Below are 21572 nucleotides of genomic sequence, written 5' to 3' on the forward strand. Positions count from 1 at the left end.
ACATCCACTGATTTGTCAAAGTCAAGTGAAGGGTTCTTCGGCTGCTGTCACCCACAAGGTTCCTCAAGAGCTCTTTAACTTTTCAGAGTGTACTGTACAAAAACACATTTTTCTCGTACGCAAAGCTGCATCTTTGATCTGGTAATGAAGGCTCTAGTGAGTCAGTCAGTAAATGAGTTTTAGCTCAGAAGGAAATTAGTCTAAATAGAGACATGACAGCGAACATTAAAGTTGCTATGAATAAAGGGGTTGTAGAAACAGGACAAACACGAGAGGATAACATGCAACAAAAGGTTGTGAGTCAAAGTCAAAGCCACAACACTGCGACCACATGGTGTGCACGTCTGGCCTATGGAGCTAATACACTCAAATATACAGTACATATGTATTTATATAGAAAGCAGCATTTTATTTACGTTTCCTGCAACTTGTCCACATCTGAGGGAAGCAAATGATCCTTTGTCATTGTTTTTACTGTGTTGTTAGTTGAAAGAACAGACTATTAGAAAGCACATGAGGGTATTTATAGATTTCACTGTAGTAGATGTTTCACCCTCGACTTCACGCTCACTCGACTCTCAGGAGAATTTGCTTGTTACAGAAAATAAGCAGTTCATTTTCATAATGAGAATGTTTGCTTTCAAGTGAGATCATTTAACAAACGATTAATCCCAGAAAATTAGGTTCACATACTACTGACTTGCAACAGAACAAATACATTTTGAAAGACAAATAATGCCGGCCAGTTTTAATGAGGAAATGAGGTTCATATTAGCTAAATTTTCTATAACAACTTCATTTCATTTGCAATATCCGCTCTTGGAATACACTCTGCTCGTAACAACTTAATAATGATAAAACCCCTTTTTATGGTCATGTTTAGACACTCCACTCTTTGTTCACGGAAAGTAACTTCAATGACCAAAACAATAATCCTTCCCGGGGTTTAACCTACGTGGTTTTGTTGCCAAAACCTAAGAACATATAAGATTCAAGATGCAAACCCCAGACTCTGGTTTGTTCATCCCCCATCCACCCTGGCTCATGAGCAATACTTCAAACACTAGAAAAAATGTTGCCACTGAACTCAATCCAGGCAGGAATTATGTTTCTTTAAATGTATTTGTAAATAAATTAGTAGTATATAAACATTGGTTGAATTTACCATAGCTTAGTGTATTTTTTATTGGCCACATTAGCATTCCTAAACGTATTTATATAAACTCAATCTCATTAACCCCAACCCCAAAGGGTAGTGGTTGAAATCTCCCCCTACGAAACAGGGCAACCCTTCAAGATTCTCATACGTCATCTGTAGTCATCGACGGTGTTTATGTAAACAGATGTAACTGAACATTTCCAAGATGATATCCTCAGCTGTGGTGATTTTTCCTGCGTTACTGTGCCAATCCTGATATCATCACAATGCCATTTGACATTTAGCTAATGGAGATAGAAAAGCATAGATGCTAGCAATTCGTTCACAACTTCAAGCTATCAATCAAGTCACAAAATAATAAAGTGCTTCATTACCTGGTATTAGCAACCTGTGCTATTACCCTGACAGCATGCACTGATATTAAGAGGAGTGGTAAGTGCAGCAACTTCACTGCTGGACTCAAGTTACATTTTGGGTGTCAAATGCCATCAAAAGGGAGAACGCAACATTACAATACATACAAAATGCAGGACTGTCATGCACAAATCAGCAAAAACAAAGTAATGCTAGCTGGCTTATTCGGTACCAAAATATCAGCAAACTAGAAGCAATTGTTTTATCTATTTATTGCCTTTCATAAAGAGAAGGACCATCGCCATGTATTCCCAACATTTTGCCATACCCCAACAGGTGTGACAGAGGAAGTGTACAATGGGTTTGAAGTATGAATCATATATTTTACAGTATATTGTGACAATATATTTTATAATATTCTAAATGTTCCCAATTTTTTATTTAAGAAATCATTCATGATAGAAATAATTATATATGATAAGTATTATTTAAAAAAACCAAGTGGGAATGAATATCTTTTTTCATTCTGGAGTCCTGCTTATTAATTATTAAATATATTACAATTTTGTATAAGTATCGTAGTATAGTATAGTATAGTATATGATCAAACTCTATCACTTCATGAAATATACTGTACAGCAAGCCTATTCAATTACTTTTTTAGACAGGTCTCACCTGTAAAGCTCGGCATTTAAATGTGTTTAAAGATGCACTTTATATTTTTATTGCCTGCTTTGTTTATTAGTTTTCACACTGAAAAGGAAACCGTGCACCTTTTTAATTGTATTAGTAGGCTGTCAGTAGTTATGTCAGTTCTGATAAAGTCCCTCTGCTTAAACAGCCTGAGTTCAAACTTTCTGATGAAATAAGAATATTTTTGTGCTTAGCAACAAACATAACCAATTAATGGTCCAATTAGCCACCACATCAAAGGGCCGTAATGAGGTTGCTAAAGGGACGTATTCAGCCAACTAGCCGGCAGTTGAATAGCTCTACTGTACAGTATAGTTGTATCCCCCAATGATTGTTATGCAGGATAGGCTCAAAATACGGGCATTAATCCATTTATTCCTTTATGTTCTTGTAGAAATATAAGTTCTACTTTTGCTCTTTTAGATGAACCTTGCAAAATCTTCACAATACCTACGGAGGAGATGAACTATAGATAATGAGAACCACATTTTGGGGGATTATCAGACAGAATTATTTCATATTTAAGCATCCTGTAAATATATTTTGACTGAGTCAATCTGGACAGATTCAGAAAGCTTGAAGAAAAATGTGTGTAAATTCGACAAAAGGTAGAGATGATTAACAGTAATCTGCGGAACAGGATATGATCAACTAAAGAGGTTTTATATTTCTACTGTACTACACAATCCATATCTATAACCACACAATTGAGTCCATCTTTACAAAACTGCTTCATCTCAGACTTGTAAATCGCAGACATCCTGCGTACCTGACTACTTACCTAAGCACAACAAATCAATTACAACAACATGGTACACTGTAATCAGATTTAAAACTCTCAGCTATGCTGTTCTCCAGCTGTTTTTCTTCCTCACAGGGTGGTCAAATTAAGTTTACCGACTGCCCACATTTAATAGGATTGCCACAGAAAACAATGCTGCCCAGTACAAGCAAAATAAATAAATAAATAAAAGACGGATAATAAAAAAAGAAGAGGCTGAACAACAATAGATAGAGCCAGGAGGAGGGGGCTAAAGATCAAGCTGGAAATATGGAACCACTTAGGCCCCGAGAGTGCACCCTATAAAGGGTTAAAGATGGCTACGGGATAAGTGGAGCTCGTTTATCGCAAATTTGACAGTGGTAGTTAAATGGTGAGTTTTCCCTCCAACTGCCAGTCTGAAGAAGCAGGCGAGGCACTCTTCTCTCCTCACATCACGTCTTTCCGGGTCTCCTGTGCTTGCCTTTGGTTGTTTATGGCCGCCTGTCTCCTCATCTTAGCCCTAAATCTTCTGCGTGAAATAGGACAAAGGCAAAGAGGATTTTCTCTTCTGTCTCTCCTCTCTTCTCTCACCTTCACACTCATCGCTTTCATCGCCGCTTTGGGCCTACGAGATTATCCTCTCCACTTCATCTCCATCCATCCCATCATCTTTTAAACCCCCATCATCTTTGTCCCTTTTTCCCTTCCTGCCTCTTTCTGTCCCTCGCTGTGGAACTAAATCTTCAACCTGCCACCCCTGGAGTCCCCGCAGATGACCGCAGCCTGGCGCTGAAGTGGGCGCTTGCCAGCAGCCCAGATGCATTTGCGACTCTTTACCATTGTGATGTCCTTGCTATGTGAGGTGATCAGGATGGGGTCTGGTGTCGTGCAGAAGCAAAACGGTGAGTGCGCCGAGAAAACAACCGAAATGTGGATTTTTGGGGGTCGTACCTTTAAAATGAGACTTTCTACAGCCACTTGCTGTAAAGTCTCTTCAATTTCTCACATGATAAGCAACTGGCTGTATTTTGTACATTATGCTCAAAGTTCCCATGCGGACATTTTCATTTTAAACTGGATATTTTCAAATTACATAGTAAAGTATTTACAAATAACTTCAAATACATCAAATTACACGACAAATACCTAAACTTTTAATATCAAGGAGACGGAACAACAATTTAAAAACGCAGTTTTTATATTTTTTTATCAAATAATACTAATAGAATTGCAAAATGTATAAAATCTATCATTATCATTTACCACATGGTTCCAATAGACAGTGAGATAGCATGGTAAATAGAGCTGAAACTGACGTCGTTGCTATTTTCATCATTCGTCATTTTTGATAATAAAAAAGACAAAAACAGGTTTTTCATTCCGGGATGTCTCTAAGTTATAAACCATTTTGTTAATACATTTCCAATGAAATAAAACAATATAATTCATCCAATCTAATCCACGATCAATGACAGAAAATGAAGAGGAAGAGATTCGGTGCTTTGCTCAATGGCCGTTTAACAAGAAAATCATTTACAGAACAAGTAATATTTGCCAAAGCTTTTCCATCCATTGCTCCAAAAGCAGAAACTGTTTCAAATCACTCTCCAGGATTCGCTGACTCTGGATCACCATTAAAATCTTTTATTTTGTTCTGCATGTCTAAGTGGCTGAATTGTCATGTCGATCCTTGTTAAGATCTGCACCAGCAGACACTCCACAGTGGTCGGAGAGTCTCCTCAAATCCAGATTTGTAGCTAATGAGTCCCAATAAAAACCCCTGAAAACAGTCCTGACCACAGACACGCAGGTATGTGGTGACCCTTGCCAGCGTCTGGCATTTCCTCAGGAATCTGGGACTAATGGAGGCGGATTCGGTCTCAATTACGCCGTCATTTTGGCTTCCGACATTTCCACACAGCCCCCGTCAGCCGACCAGAGGTGAGGCGTTAGATAATGATTAGAGGGGCTGCGTGGAGCCATTAGGTACCGCTGAGTCTCATTCAGGATAACAGCTTGTGACAGCAAGATTATACTGTTTCAAATAGAGCAGCAGGTTTAACAAAGTCAGACTGATTACCAAAGTATATATGTAATACCAATGTGATATTTCTAATCAAATAATGAACAAAAATAGTTATTTAACCCTCAAGACCTGGAACATATTACAGGGCGAATTACTTTTCTGTGTGCTTTATGTCTTTCCTCCCCTGTTCTAGCAGTCAGCATCAAGTGCCATACATCCTTTGACTCAGGGGAACCTTCAGTTTCAGTCTGGCTCATTTATAGCGCCAATTTTACATTTGCTTTGTCTGAGAATGGGTGAATTAACCAGAATCAAAGCCAGTCAAAATTAGGTGTTTCTTTTTCTTTTTCTTTTTTTACTGTGAACTCATACATAGGGAAGCCCTGAACAGTCATGGGAAAATTATATTATTTCCCCCGTTGTCCCGTGATAACAAATACAACTTTGTTTGTGATCTCAAGACCACAAGTTATTTATGTCATTATCACGGAATAACAAATTTCCCGAGATCTTGAGATCATTTTCTCGAGGAACTCAAGAAAATAAACTCTACAAATAACTTGCGATCTTGAGACAACAAATAAAATTTAACTTATTATCACGGGACAACGGACAAATATATGTTTGATTCATGATCGTTTAGGGCTTCCGTACATACAAAACCTCAGGAAGTTTAGTTTGTTTTATTTAAAAAAGATGTACTTGGGTGTTTTAGACTTCTATATACATTTTTTTCTACATCTGACCTTTCCGAAGCAAGTTATAGCCATTTTTAATAATATTATGATGAATGAAACCTATATTTCATGTCTCGGAGGACACTGAAGCAAAAAGCAACTTTTTCCAGAGAAATATATGGGTTTCCTCAATGAATCAATGCTGCAAAACTTGATGGCATAACCACGTATACTACTGAGCCCCTAAATGCCCAAACAGGACTTGTCTGATACCACTGAAAGAAACTTTGCTTTACATGAGTTTTTAAAGAATATGGATAGGATGGGTAGCTCAAACATTTTAGAATAATAGCTGTTTTTATCCACTGTTGTCCTATAAAATGACTGTTGGTTCAAAAGTACATAACTTTATGGAAATCCTAGAATAAAGCCTTCAGTTTGTAAGGTGTGAAAAACAATGTATTGTACAAAATGTTGGCAATGTAGGATGTTAAAATATAAAATAAATATACACCTGTTTATAAAAGCGTGCAAAGCTGGAATTATCATTTTTGCCTAAAATTATGCAAATTTACACATCTTGACTGAAGATATTTGATGCTAATAGATGAGAACAGCTTGAAGTTAGATACCAATTTCAGGTTTAAGGGTCAAACGCTCGTTTTGGGCTCGACAGGTTGACCTGCTGTCAGAATTCATCACGTCACACCACAGAGGTTTTGATGTTGCCCTCCTCCCCTCTTCAACCACCTTTTTTTCCAACACAGAAGGTTTAAAATTTCCTAGCGAGAAAATTGAACTGTAGAAGTCAGGAGGTTGAGACCATTAATACGTCCATCAGTGGTATTTATGTTTCTGTAAGGTTACTGTAGGTGATTGTGAGCACATGTGGCGGTTTTGCAGGAGATTTCAGATGGAGTGAGAAAACAATTATCAAAATTTGGGGTAAAATGCTTCCCTGGTCTGTTGCTTTGCACATATTTCTCTATCGTAGTGGTATAATCCGATTCTGTAAAATAGTTTTAACAAGTTTTAAATCAGCTAACTTCTGCCATCAAGAAAAAACCTCAAAAATGACATTTTTCTGAATGTCATGTTTGAATTCTGAATCTATAACGACACCCTTGGTCAAATCTTTTTCTCGAGGAACGATCCATTTCAGTTTTACAACATTCATAACTCTATGGGATGTGATTGTGAAAAGAGTTTGCTCACCTCATGTACCTCTGAGCACTGGGTTGGGCATTCATTTTGAGTTTAATCAGGCACAGGTGTTGTAGCTGGTGGAAGCAGAGTTTTCTTCTCATGTCTGGGTGTGAAACATTTTAGACAGCAATGTTTGGTGAGCTTAGAAATAATTTAATGTTCTTGTGTAAACACACGTTAAAAGTGAATCACTCTGTGTTCTGCAGTCCAACCGAAGGACATGTTGTCTAACTGGGGAATGTTTGTTGCAGAAATGTTAATATACCATTTACAATGATACAGTTAGTGTCACCTGTGTAAACACTTCAAAAACGCAAATTAATGAAAAAAGGTGCCGTTCAGAGAGATCAAAATAGCTTTAGAGTCATCTCATGTGTTGAGCTTATGGGTGAATTTATTTAAGATCAATAGGCGGATGAATCTGCTAAATTATTTTGGCGTGAAGCCTCCTTCAGAGCATATGTGAGAGCAGCATCATGTCATTAAAAATCAACAAAAAGCAATAGCACCTGCACACCTGTGACAAGATCCAGACTAACTACTGTTGGGGGGATGACATGCAGCAGCTACGTATAAATGTTAAAAAAATATTATCTTTGCTAACATATGTACTGTTTAATAGCAGCCTATTGGAGAAAACCATCAGTTAAAATCTGTTGAGTGAATATAAAAGATGTAGCACGAGCCCCTTTAACTTCACTCGAGACAAACTTCAGAAGTCACGTGGTGAAAAATGTTTTCAGTAACATCTCTAACCCAATCGTCTGGACATCCACACGTGTCATTAGGGACAACACATCTTGTGTTATTTTAACACGTCACCCCACCTGGCACGTTTTTCTTGTTAATGTACACATTATGGTGCATTGTGGGTATTTTGGCTGCATCTACAGAAGCGCCAGCTGCTGTATGTTACAGGGGAAATTGCACCCTAAAACGGAATTCTTGCTATTTCTACCAGTGACGATAATCCTACATGAACTCACTTTTACCTTTGTGATGTATTCATTTGCAACATGGGACCAACTTCACAGGCTGACTATTATAATACATACATAATATAATATTATTCTGACCTACTGCACACAATATGATGATTGAGTATTGTTAGAAAACGCTAATTGCGTTTGGATTTTTGACCTCTTTGTCAAGAAAGTCTTAAATAAGGGGAAATATTCAGAACAAGCAACAAGAAATATTTAGAACAAGCAACATGAGAGTGTGCTTATTCAGAACAAGCACACTCTCACTTACAATTCATATATTTAAATTTTACACAATCATAAAATAAATATTTAAATAAACATCTTCGATCATAGTTAATGACGATTAGATTTGTGACGATTAGCATTTTAAAGGTCCGTACACTACTTTCCTTCAGCTCAAGATATCAAGATGAGCTTTTCTGTCAGTTATTTTGGGGGGAAAAAACTAACCTACATATCATATATTTGTTTCAGTTGTTTTAATGTCACTACTTGTCAGCTTGTCCATCAAACCATTAGAATACATGTTTCATAAGACTTCAATGGCTGCTAAACCATCTTTTTTTAACTTTCTAAAATGTGTCTTTACCACATGATGTAAATTCAGTGTTAGGGTGGAATGCCCCTTTAAACACTAGCATGTTACCCTGGAACCCCAGTGGAGCTTGTTACACCTGGTGCTTGTTAAAAGCCCAGTGCAATCCCATGCAAGGGTCAAAGGTCAGCGTTTTACGCTACCTAAACCTGCCGCGCCTCTAAAAGTCCCTTAAGCCTGCAGATCGATAGCACATGTGTAGAGGACTGTTTTTCAGACAATGGGTCGAGACCTCAGACTGAGGTCCCACCGCTCAGGGAAATGGGTCCCTGGGTTATTCTGAGGAATTCTGCTCTGTTCCTCTCTACACTGGACTCTTCTTTACTTAGTTGTCAACCTCTTATCTCTATTCACCACTATTAATAACTCTGCTGAGGTTACTTAAACATGTTCCCAACATGTGCAAGGTCAGAGGTCACTGTTAAGTGCTACTTGTGTGCTAAACCCACACAAAACAATGACAGACTGACAAGATAATCACTTAACATTTGCACTTGGAGGTCCAGAAAGAGTCTTTAAGTGTGTCAAAACAGGTCACAGAAGTGTAGAACTGCAAAGATGAATCAAGTAATGGATTAGTTGTCAACTATTAATATAATCGCAAACTATTTTGATAATCGATTAATCAGTTTGAGAAATTTCTTTAAGAGATAAAAGGTACAATTCTCTGATTGCAGCTTGTTAAATGTGAATATTTTATTTGTCCTCTTTGACAGTAAACTGAATATGTTTGGGTCGTGGACAGAACAAGATATTTGAGGACGTCATCTTGGGCATTTGAAAACACCTCTCAACATTTTCGCAATTTTCTAACATTTAAAAAGCCAAACAGCAAATTAACTAACTGAGAAAATATTCAACGTATTATTGGACAATGAAAATAATTGTTAGTTGCAGCCCTTAAATTTCCCTGACTTCTTCATACATTGTATGTTTTGTCTCCATCTTTTGTCATTTTGTTTTGCATCATCTATCTCACCTGTCATTCTAATAGTGTAGTTGAATATACAGTGATGACCTTTTCTATGTGTATATGCTGTTGATAACATTTCTGAAGTTTGGTGTGTCTCAAATGCTCATCGACTGCGTCATAGTTCACATTTCTGAACTGAATATATCACAACTGGCCGACAATACCTGTCTAAGTTCAAAGGCTCCTCTGAATGTAGCGAGAGGTGCAGCTGTTGCCTTCAGTTTCCCATAATTCACAGCACACTAGTCAGTGTTTAAGCCGTTTTAAGGTGACTCTCGGTTTAAAACACAGCTGCCTGGTAGCTGAAACAGATTTCTGACAAAAAGCTGAACTGCAGCTAAACTCAGCAGTGACTTGTAAATTACTGGCAAACTGTCACATGTAGCCTACTTATTGCATAACTGGTTGTTTTTGTCAGTCAGTAACCAGTTCTCCCATGATTAAAAACAATTTTGTTATATTGATATGAAATATTTAGTTTGAGTAGGATTTATTATTTCACATCATGAGTAATTCTGAACATTTGCGGTAACATTCTTTGATTGACAGGACGACTTCACAGTACAGTACGAAAATGGTTTTCTTACTGGGTTGGCTGCTGGCACCCTGCAGCTGAGTCAGCTCAAAGGAGTGCAAGGCTAACCGAGCTAACTGGCTATCAGAGGCTAGCAACAGTAGCTACAGTACAGCAGTTAGCGATTAGTTTAATTTACCAAAACTCCCTTAATCACCATGGTACTTATTCCCTGTCGTCAAACTGTCCTGAAAGCATTTAATGACATTTTAACAAGTCCAAATTGCAGCAATTTACCGAAGTTCAAGAACATTTTTCCCGACATTGTTACAAAAGAGTTTGACTGTGTAATAACACTTGATGACATTTAATGACAATTTACATTTTATTGACCAGTCCAAATCATGGCACAATTATATTGGCGAGTCATTTAAAGCCAAGCACACATGACAGTTTAATGTAATGTTAATGCATGAAAGTAATTTGTTTCTTTAAGTTTAATAATTAGGCCTGCTGTGACGTGTTTATGATAGCTTATGTTGTCTTTTTCAATGTTTTCATAGTACATTTTCAATAAGATGTATATAAATACTAATTGCACCCCCATTCATTGTTAATACATATAGGTTATTAAGCTCATGCCAGAGGTACATATATTTGATTTTATACTGTAGTATCATTCAGGGAAAATTCTACAGTATTCAACCCTTGATGGATAAATTGGCTGTGGTAGATTTATATCTTTAGGTCACCTGTTACTGGACAGTCTTTGCAACACCTGACTCATTGACCTTCAGAAGGAAACCCAGTTTTCTTAAATGAAGGAAAATTCCCGCCCTTTGGTCACTTATTGGGCTGTAATATTTATCAAACACAGTTGTGTTGTGTTACTACCGCCCAGCTTGTCTTATGATAACCAAAAAGGCAATCGAAAAGAGCGGCAGTAAAACAATAAATTAATCTATTGAGGCGTCTGTTGAGGGACAAAAAAGTATTTCTGCTTCTTCTGTGATGGATTTCTTTTTGTATGATTGATCGTCTGCAATATGGCAGGTCTAAAAAGAAGCCCTTGCTATTGAAAGTTCATGTCGGTTCTACAGAAGTCACATACAGTTTTCTTTTCATTTGATGAATTACATTCACACCCAGGAGCTGACACAAAAAAACCCTCTCAGCCAAAGAGCTTCTTAACTGAAGTCACTGAGGTTAAGTGTTTGGTTGAAGGGCTCTTCAGCACCTTTTTTCTACATTTTCATTCATATTTACAAACTGTTTGAATTTGTGAGAGGCAAAAGAAAGATTTGTTCTGCTAAGAACATTTTTTGGTTTTGATTGTCGATCAAGTATGCTTTACTTTTCACCATGACTTGCTATCACTTTTTTTAATATGGTAATTTTAGACAGGTAAACGTTACTGTTGCTCATATTCATATTTTTATTCTGAATATTTATCCTTATATGTTCAGTTTTCCTAATTCTCATAAGTCACTTGCAGGCTGCATATCATTTCAATACATGTATTATTTGTTTATGTGACAAATTAAGCTTTAAATCCTTGAATCTTCTTTATTTGTTACTGCAGTCTACAGTACTTAATGAACCAAATAGTTTTCCCTCCTTTTGAATAATTGTCAGCCTCAGTTCCCCTGACTGAGAAGTACCTGGCAGATTATGTCCATCTGTGGATGTTGAGATGGATCATAATGAAAAGGAATCATTGGTCAGTGAGTCTCTAAATAAACAACGCTTTAAAGAGGTGTATAAATATTAAAACTTGACTTCCAAGGTGAAAAAAGGCTCATTTTCTCTTCACATGAGGCTGTGTGGTTATATGAACTGTGATCTTTAATGACCTCTATCAGTCACCTGATTAAACGCATTGCATTTTTTAAGTCTAAACCTTTTTAGTTGCTCATGCACAAAGGCCTACAGACACACTCACTCAGACGGCGGCAGTTGGCCGCAGGTATCTTGTGAGGATCAGACTCTGCGATTGCTCAGACACACGCTCACCGCCTGCCCTTCATCTCATCAGTAGATTCAGTCGATCTTTCCAACCCTCTTTACTTCATTCCAATCCGTCTTTCCATCCCACCTCGCCCATCTTTCCATATCCCTGCTTATCCTCGTCGGATTGGAAGCATTCCTACTTTGTCTGTCGAGTCTTGTGCACATCAGGGAGCAGACATCGCCGCTCGCTGTTATAATATAATAAGACTTAACTTTGGCTTACACTAAGCTGAACTGTCAAGCTACCACGACATGTGAAATCTATCATCAGTGAGCACAAATGTTGTCAGGGCTGAACTCACTTTGTGGGCCAGAGGAAAAATGTGAACATTGTTTTTTTTATTTGCCGTAGCATGTTTCAGGGGTTTATATAACACAAATTCATACTACTCTATATATATACTTTATGCTTTGTATTCTGTTGGCATCTACATTTAATAAGGACACAGTCAATTTAGCAGCATTGTGAGAAAGCCACACTAATAGAAAACACTGGCATTCATGTAATCAGATCCTTAATTTCTCAACAATTTGGAAAACAAAACTGCCAACTAAAATTCATCAGTTTGACATCTAAAAATGTTGTTTATTATGACATTATTATTTTTTTATTTTTTATAATGAGAGACGTTTTATTTTGGCTGACAGTCCACAATTAAATACATGTGCTCAGATACAGAACAGAAGAAGAGTGCTGGAAATGAACAGCAGATTTAACAACAGGAAAGGTGACAATGAAATTAAAATCTGTGTGCACAGCTTTTATTTTGCTTGAATAGAAAATTAACTTTCAAAATGTGAATAATAAATAAATTGATCTTCGTCATTTATGACGAAGTGTAATGTATACAAACTGAGGTTTGCATTTTTGCATTGATATGTCAATAATGGAAATCAACAACTACATTCTCAGAAAGATTGAGATTATCTGACCACTGAAGCGGTCCCTTCTTAGAGATGACAGCAGTGGCACCAAGATAATTTGAGTTTGAGACCCCTGAGCTAAAACAATTTGCCGTTTCACTTGCTACTGCACCTAAAAAAAGCATGTGTACTGGTTAGTTTTTACCCTCCAATCTCTTAGTTTTCAACTGCAACATGGTTGAAGGATGAGGAGCTGGGCGATGGTTGACACAGGGATGGATGAGCGAGGCTACAGGCTGACTGGCGGCAACAGTCCAGTCAAGGTGACGGCTGAGCGGGAGACGTCTACTCTTCCAGCCGGTCCACAGTGTGCTCCGGAGTCCACTGCATACACGACAGTTATCTCAGTGGTTTTACTCCTCTCCCTATAATTTACTTCTCATACAGAGTTCATGTGCGCTTTAAGATAGCTGTTAACATGAGCACACACAGACAGTGACATTAGCTGCGACTACATCGACAGAAGGGCTAATTCTGCTAGCGTGCTAATGCGCTAATCGCTCAGTTTCAACACACTACATCTTGACAGAGCAATATAAAATACACACACATAAAAGTATTTACCTCATGGATGAATCCTTATGTCCGTTACTCGTCGGTAAACTCTGCACCCACTGAAGCATTAGACATAAAAACTCTCCAACAGTTTTACACTTGCTCGGCTGCGTATTGTCCCGTTAGCCCGGCCGCCATTACACCCCGCCCCTCTCCCTTCCGACAGGGCTGACAAGTTGACCAATTAAGTTAACATAATCAAAAGATGGACAACTTAACACCCTCCCGGGCCTAGTCCATACTAACACGGGTATTTCTGTAAACAGCGACTTGAAAAAAACAGTTTCAGAAATCCTCCATGGTCCATACATCACACCTGAATAGGCATATTTCAAGCTTATTTACTACACTGCGCACGCGCCTGCCGTTGTAAACAGGAAGCAGACAGAGAGCCGAAGACACGCCCCTTCCGGTGTCCATCACATGACCTTTTTTCAGAATAACTTTGTATGGTAGTGAATGGAGAAGACAAATCATATTTTGATCCCGTCTGAATTGTGAAAAGAATTAAACATATGATGTTTGTCAATTCAAGAGATATTTGTTCAACTTGAGGAATTCCCAGTTTGTGATAAAACTATCCGGAAACCGGAAGGGGCGTGACTTCGGCGCTTGTTGGTTGCTCAGCAACATTACTTTGAGCAGCCATTTTTTTCTCTCTCTCTTCTCCATCATTGTTTTATGAATGTAAATGTGTGTCTTTATAAACATAACTTTAAACAATATAATATAAACCAAAACACATAGAAATTACTTAGTTTTAGGAAATCTGAGTGTACATGTTGACAAGACCCTGTGACAATGTTGTGAGCTAAGCAAGCTACTCTTCAATGCACAGTAAACCCACAATTTGAATTTCAATCAACTTTATTAACAAAATGACAAAGACCTTTTTTAATACACTTAAAAGGCGATTTTAATGCAATAAGTATTCTCTACTTATGAACACATTTATCTTATTTATTTCTTAACATGTATTTGCCTGTAGGCTACTGATATATTTAAGACTGGGCTATACAAGTTGTTGAATATGTGCATTCAGAATCAGAATCAGAATCCGAAATACTTTATTATCCTTAGGGGAAATTGTTTGTGTTACAGCTGCTCCCATTCAAAGTTCAGAATATGCAATAATAATAATAATAATAATAATAATATCAACAAAAACAAAACAAAAATACAAGAAATGTACATACATACATAGCAATAATTCGATTTGGTTTTACTTTCTTTCATAGCTGCACAGCTTATTAGGGAATGTCTTCCTGCCCGCAGGATCTACAGATCTGTATATCAAGGAGATCAGTGGTGCATTCCAGAAGAGTCCAGAAATTCTCTCTGTATTTTGAGGATTAATGGCGTCCCCTTTCCTTCTTCATGCTCTCCTCCCCGCCAGTTCCTCAAAGAGCCTTACCCTTCTCTGCTTTAATTTTTTTTTCTCCTTTAACCGGACTGTCTCCTGTGCTGATCCACCCTCTGTGGTCTCCTGCAGCTCAGAGAAACACATCAGAGGACTGTCGGAGCTGTCTGGAGTGTTCCCGTGACAACGGCTGTGTGCGTTGTCCCGAGCGACTCTTCCTGTTCCTGCAGAGGGAGGGGATGTCTCACCATGGAACTTGTCTCCACGCCTGCCCTGCAGGACACTACGGACAGAGAGGGAAGGACATCAACCGCTGCATGAGTATGTCTCAAACCAATCACCAGAAAAAATGTTGGCAATATACTTTTCCGCAAACTAAAGATATCAGAATGGTGTCTCACTCCTATGTCCCATCCCAACATGTCTAAACAGGAAATACAACACTTTAAAAGTCATTTTCATGTGGCCCTTTCTGCAGCATTTCCCACAATCTGAAATGTTTGAACTGCTCCATTTCTTCTTTCTGTCACCTGCATCTCACTTTCATGACTAAAGTAAAAAGAGACAGTTCCTTCCTGAATTAATCCCTTACTGACCCGATGATGATGGTCTTCCTCCCCTCAGAGTGTCGCTCCCTGGACTGCGAGCACTGTTTCAGCCGGGACTTCTGCACCAAGTGTAAGGCCGGTTTCCAGCTGCACAAAGGCAAGTGTCTGAGCCGCTGCCCAGAGGGAACCTTCGCCCACCAGACAGACTGTCTCGGTGAGTAAAGACATTACAGACATTATAATATTTGAAGAACTTACTTCTATTATTTATTCAAATATAAGAAACATTTTACAGAGATGAACTGTTCTTCTGCTCATCACCTGTACCGCAAAGAACTTACTTCTAATGCACAATTGATTTTGGTCTTTTGATTTCTGGACTGTTAGAAAAAGAAAAGAAGAAAAACAGATTATCCTTTAAAATCCGTCCAAGTGTTACTCAGGCACCTGGAGACGGCAGTTTTGATAAACCTGAAAATGCATCAAAAAACTGTGGAACTGCAGCATCTGAACACCTGATGCAGGAGTCTGATTACTGTCTGCCATTTGTGCAGATGCATCCTAAACATATGCAGTCGTTTGTATAAAAAACTGATGATGAAAAGTGATGTAATGGTGCGCAAATGCTGAACAAAAAGTGAAAGTCTGACACTGACGTATTCCATTACTGCCGATCAGATGTAGAAGCCACAGCAGAGCAGATGGAAACCAAAGTATGTTCATGTTCGCTTGATGAGGTAACTCGGTCTATACAGACGTGGAGGAGAAATATGCCTGTTAGAAACCTGGGTAATGTTAGAATTATGCATTCAAGCAGATGAATCACCAGATCTCTCTGTGTTTCAACTTCAAATCACATGAGCCCCGGGGTAAAACTCAGAGGCAGAATGCTAATGCGAGCCTGCAACATGTTGCCACCCCCAACTCGTCAAATACGGCAGCTTTGGTCAGTGGCCCAAACTTCAAACTCTGGTGCTATAGGTACCTCTCTGGCATCAATAGCACATTCAAGTTAGCAAATATAAATATGCAACATCTGGTAACGTTTTCAAAGTAGAGCTGGCTGAATGACATTTCACATATTGGGACTGTTAACATTGTAAAATGGTTGCAGTTTGGTTAGGTTTAGGCAACAAAGTGACTGGGTTGAGTTTAGGGAAAGGTATGATTTGGGGTTAAATAAGTATGTGCATTAGAGAAGTTACATATTTGTAGGTTATAATAAAATCTTTTTTTTTCCCTTTTCCCTTTTTTCAATTGCCAATTTCTAATATTCTCCAGCAATATAGAACAACTACCAGACGTGTGTTTTAAATAGCCACACAGTCTACATTTGAACAGCAGTGCAGCACAAAACATACACTTTGATCTGCTATGATCCGTCCTACCTGCCCGCTCATAAATGCAGAACATTTGGTCTATGCTGTCCATCTTTTCATACCCCGACGGTTGACGTTTTGTCTGTGGTCCCGGCTGCTGTAGGCTTACGGTATCGTCACTTCTTTCTAAAAAATAAAACTGGCCCAGGGATGTCTGCTTTACCTGCGACATTACCGACTTGTGTTAACTACCATCGTAGAGTGGGGCTGTTGCTGGAGTGAGCGGCTTCTGAACTTCTGTCCTTATATTTTTTTTTAGGCAGAAATCACTGGCAGCATGCAGGGGAGCACTGAGAGAAAAAAAATGCTGCACAGGACTGAACACTCGGTGAATCTCTCCATGTTTTAACAGCAGAGACAAAACCAAAACATTGCATTATATAAGTGTGTTTCAGTTGTCCTGGCAAAATCGTAGTGGTCACATGACATTAGGTTATGTAATATGCCGTTAATTAAAGCACTTTTTTGAAATATTTTCCATTGGACATTTTGGTCGTTGATATTTTCATCTGCTGGACAACTATATGCGTGACACAGGCAAAAAAACACGTTTGCCAGTTAACGTAAACCCCGGTCGGGAGGGAGAAAAGGCTGGAATGTTGCTTAAAACGCTGTCACACCTGTAAAACTTTTACTGACTGTTTCAAGTAACTGTATGTTTGGAAATGTGTGAACTTGACCCCAGCCAGCTATAAACTACAGGTCAGCTGTGCGATGGATGCATCGGCGAAGCTAATCTGAGAAGTTTAATCAAACGCAGACGTGTTCCTGCTGGATCCTCTTCTTTTATCTGTGGCCATTTTCCTGCAGATCTTCATGTGTGAATGTTACTGAGTACTTGTGGTTTGTGTGTTTTTTATCTCATGTTGAGCAGATTCTGGTCAGAAATTTGCGATTTTTGATAAATTGCACCTGTTTGTAAGTTGAGCACAATTAGTTTGAACGAAACAAATCTTGAAATAACTTTAAACACTTTCAGACGAATCTAATCTTTGTTCTCGAGGGAGATTATAAAAGTCAACACACTTTTGATCACATTAAATACTGATGACAGCTTAAATGCACATCCAAGCTACAAATTCTGCCTTTGATTTAGACATCCTGAACTCTTCTGAGACATGAATCCTATCTTCCTCTGGTTCTGATGAACTCTCATCTACTCTTCGTCTCTTCTTTTTGTCTATTTCTCAGCCAGATCTAATGGAGCCAAACTCTCAATACGACACATGATTCACATTAAAAGTCTATAGAGAAGTCCTAAAATTTATCTTCATATCTCGTTGTGTATCATCCCACCTTTCTGACTAAGTGAGATATATCGTTCAGCTCACTCATCATTCGTTGCTGTTCGGGGCTCCAGATTCCTCCTCTGTCGTCCACCTGCACCATCTGCAGCTACTGTCGTTTCTTGGCAGCGGTACCACATCTGGTTCTCATGGCGATGTTGAGGTTTCATGTCTGACTGTTGGTACACACCTCAAGCTACTCCAGAAAAGAGTCAATGGAAATTTATTCATTATAATCTGACGATGATGATTACCAAGAAATGTTGCTCCGTCTTGGCCGATGTTGCTCGATTTTCCGATGTGGGCCGCGGAGAGAAAAAATGCAACTGTCACTGCGAGAGGAATCTACCGTGTGTTAATGCTTCAGCTGGCATTCATCTATCTGAAATGATAGCAATGTGGCTTCCCGGGGGTCTGAAGAAAACATTAGTCTTTATATGTGGTTACCACTGCACGGGCTGTGGATGTAATTCATTGATTTAACTTAATTATCTCAGTCTGTGCATTCATCTAACCTGCGTGTGGACAGCTCGCCAAAATAAAATGTCAGCCTTGAATGTTTCTGCAAACCAGGCATACACAAAATTAACATTTATACAATACCTATCATATTACATTCACATTATACTGTATGTATACCAGCTGACTCTTATGTTGGGGAGGAAAGGGATGGTGGTGGAGTTACTAGGGTTGGGTACTTTTCACATTTGAAACGATACCTGGAATTCAGGTGGAAAAGTGCTTTATTAAATTAACTTTTCTTACTAACTGACTATAACTTGGTTGGAAATGTCCCAAAGTCTTGTCGCCACTAAAACTGCTGGAGATTGGTTTTGGTGGTTTTGGTGTGTCTTTAAAGGGGCTCTGTTAAACTTCTGTGTTGTGCTGGAAGCCGGTCGTTGGTCAAAACTACATTTCGAAACTAACTTTAGCGACTGTTGCTGTCTGTTAGTGGAGCAGAGAGAGTCAATGAGACGAGGTACTGGAGAACATCCAAAGAAATCCACAGTCCAGCAGCATTAAACAACTTAATTCATCCACAAGCTTGTATAGGCTGAGAAGAGAGACAGGAACATCTTATTTTTCATGTCATATTACAATTCGCTCACGTATGGCCAATAAAAACGTTATTAATACATGTAAACTGCTACAAGTTGTTACATAGAGCCTCTTTAATCATCTCATCTCTTCTCTTTCTAATCATCGTCTCTCTTAGAGGACTGTCTCCTGGCTCCACTTGGAGAGTGGAGCGAGTGGAGCGTCTGTCTCCATGATGGCGCCAACTGTGGCTTCAGGTGGGGCAAGCAGACCAGGACCCGGGGGGGCGGGCAGTCCGGCAGAACGCCTGAGGAGAAAGCAGCATCACTTTGCCCGTCCAACAGTGAGACACAGAGGTGCAGGATGAAGAAAAAGTGTCCTACAGGTGAGAGGGGGAGGGTGGAGGGAGATGGAGGAAGTGCAAAACAGAAGCTGCGATAAGGAGCTTAAAGATTTAATCCTAATTAGATATCATTTTAAAATCGACCACAAACAAACTGCAGCAGAGCCTGTTTCTAATAAGCGCAGCTCCCCTTTAGATAATTTCTCCTTTATTACGTCGGACTGCCAACATCTGCCAACCCTGTTGTTGGTCTGTTGTTATGTGCTGTGTTGACACACTTGTGCAATTTATAATGCCAAGTGGGAAGGTTGGACCCAGTAAAAAAAAAAAAAAACTCCAACATGTGCTACTTCTAATTAGCACTTGAAGGCTGACGCTCACAGTTTTCTCCTCTCAGGAGCAGCGGCGCAGGAAAGCTTCCTCAGTACCTGTTGTTTTTGTTAATTGGATGAAAAGGTTCATGGTTCCTTATTGGTTGACATAATAATAATGAACCAGCAGAGTCTGAATACACTCTTATCTTTAATGACTGCAGCTGGACACAACTTGTGGTGCAGCACACCAAATACAAGCAAACAACATGATATATTCGTTGCCAAGCGTTACATCAGCGTTATTTTAAGAACATTCTCTTTGATAAATTAACTTCAGACTTTACAGTTGTTTCCAATAGAAACTTCAATATCAAGATAGTTTTCAGAGGCAGCCTCTCTCCCAGAAAACTGTCCTCTATTACTGCTGTAACATCTCAACAGCACATGTCAGATTTAGCTGAGTTAAGCAACTAAATTTGATCTGACGCCTAAATCAGCAGCACGGCATCATTTCCTAAACTGTTGAAAGACCGATCAGTTTTGTAATGTGACAACAGTGTGTTTGGTTTGGTTTAGGCAACATCATGTTTGAAGTTAAATGATTACATAATCAAAAGGAGCAATTTATAAGATGTGGCCAGAATTTTAGATTTAAACATTAAAAAAATGAACTATTATTATCAACAGAGTTTGAAGAAACTACATTGTGGTGTAGTGTGTTGCAGAGATATCTACTGAAATTAGATATGTTCACTCTCGGGCGGTTGAGCTGGGCCCCATCACACCTGGTGACTCCCGCTGTGATCCAGTGTTTAGCTTAATACTGTCGCTAATGGTGGCCAGCTACATCCGAGGACAGCTCACAGAGAGCAGCATCATAATCATAATTTTGTACGACTCCGTCACTTGAACACGTACAATACATTTTGAGGTACTTTCTGAAACAATAGATTGTGATTTTTCTTGGGTGGACAGAGGACAGAATCATCCCTTGAGTCATGTTCTGGTGCTGTTTACAGACTCAACGCTGTCGACTCCTTAACCTCAGTGCTGCCGCTGGCAGGGAATATTCAGGAAATGTAGAGTTGACCTGTTTTTGTTGTAAATGCTGTGTTTGAATCACTGAAACACTGTGTATGAGCTTTTGTTTATGGGAAATGAAATATAACACAAACACGGTACGACCCAGAGTTTTGGATGACGGCATTCAGTGGAACAAGTCAAAGGCTGAAGGGAGGAAACCGCTCTCAAAATGTTTATCTGTCGTAATTAAAATGAAAAATAGGAGGAAAATCCTGCATGGGATGATTTCTAGGAAAGAAATGTTTGTGACGGTATATGATGGAAAAAGTGAGAATTTTGAAAAGCTGCATCACGCACAAGAAAGTCAAACTATTTTCTCGGTTTTTTTTTAATTCAAACCAAGTATTGATCTTACTTAAAGTCCTGAGCACTGAAAGTTACAGTTGGAAGCAGAAGCGAAGAGAGAAGGTATGAAGATGAGAAGAGCGATAACACACTCCTGCCCGTCGACCCCATTCGGCTCCCCGTGGCTAAAAAAGGTCTTGTATTTCTTTACGTAGGCTGCTCTGCTGCGAGATAACATCTTAAACCATCACACCTCATCAGCTCCATCAGAGCTATATACTGTAGCTTTTATGTTACTTCCATCCAAGGATATCCTGCCTCTCAGATACGTTCAGTGTGTAATGCTCATCATGTGTTCTCCGTCCAAAAGAACCTAAAAATGGACTCCGACTGCTGAAAAATTACTTAGAAAGCTCTGTGTTGTTTAAACACTGTCAAAACTGGTTAAATGTGTGTTTAAGACACCAAAAATACAGATAATTTAGTCCCTCATTCTTTGGC

At 38.9% G+C, this 21572-nt stretch overlaps 1 protein-coding gene and 1 long non-coding RNA gene across 2 annotated transcripts in view; one reads left to right on the top strand and one right to left on the bottom strand.

Annotated features, from left to right (window-relative positions):
* Positions 1 to 13789, bottom strand: part of LOC311255283 — a 68065-nt gene extending 54276 nt beyond the window's left edge. The window contains exons 1-2 of the long non-coding RNA XR_014622351.1: positions 13445 to 13789; positions 13026 to 13204 (exon numbers count right to left, since the gene is read on the bottom strand). This is a non-coding gene — a long non-coding RNA (uncharacterized lncRNA). The remainder of the gene's footprint in view (positions 1 to 13025; positions 13205 to 13444) is intronic.
* Positions 2129 to 21572, top strand: part of rspo4 (R-spondin 4) — a 37706-nt gene continuing 18262 nt past the window's right edge. The window contains exons 1-4 of the mRNA XM_084349624.1: positions 2129 to 3871; positions 14928 to 15116; positions 15420 to 15557; positions 19225 to 19431. Of these exons, the coding sequence (XP_084205750.1) occupies positions 3787 to 3871; positions 14928 to 15116; positions 15420 to 15557; positions 19225 to 19431 (619 nt within the window). The 5' untranslated portion in view covers positions 2129 to 3786. The remainder of the gene's footprint in view (positions 3872 to 14927; positions 15117 to 15419; positions 15558 to 19224; positions 19432 to 21572) is intronic.

This window comes from Pagrus pagrus (genome assembly GCF_965226575.1).
Source record: "Pagrus pagrus genome assembly, chromosome: 3".
Lineage (NCBI taxonomy): Eukaryota > Metazoa > Chordata > Actinopteri > Spariformes > Sparidae > Pagrus > Pagrus pagrus.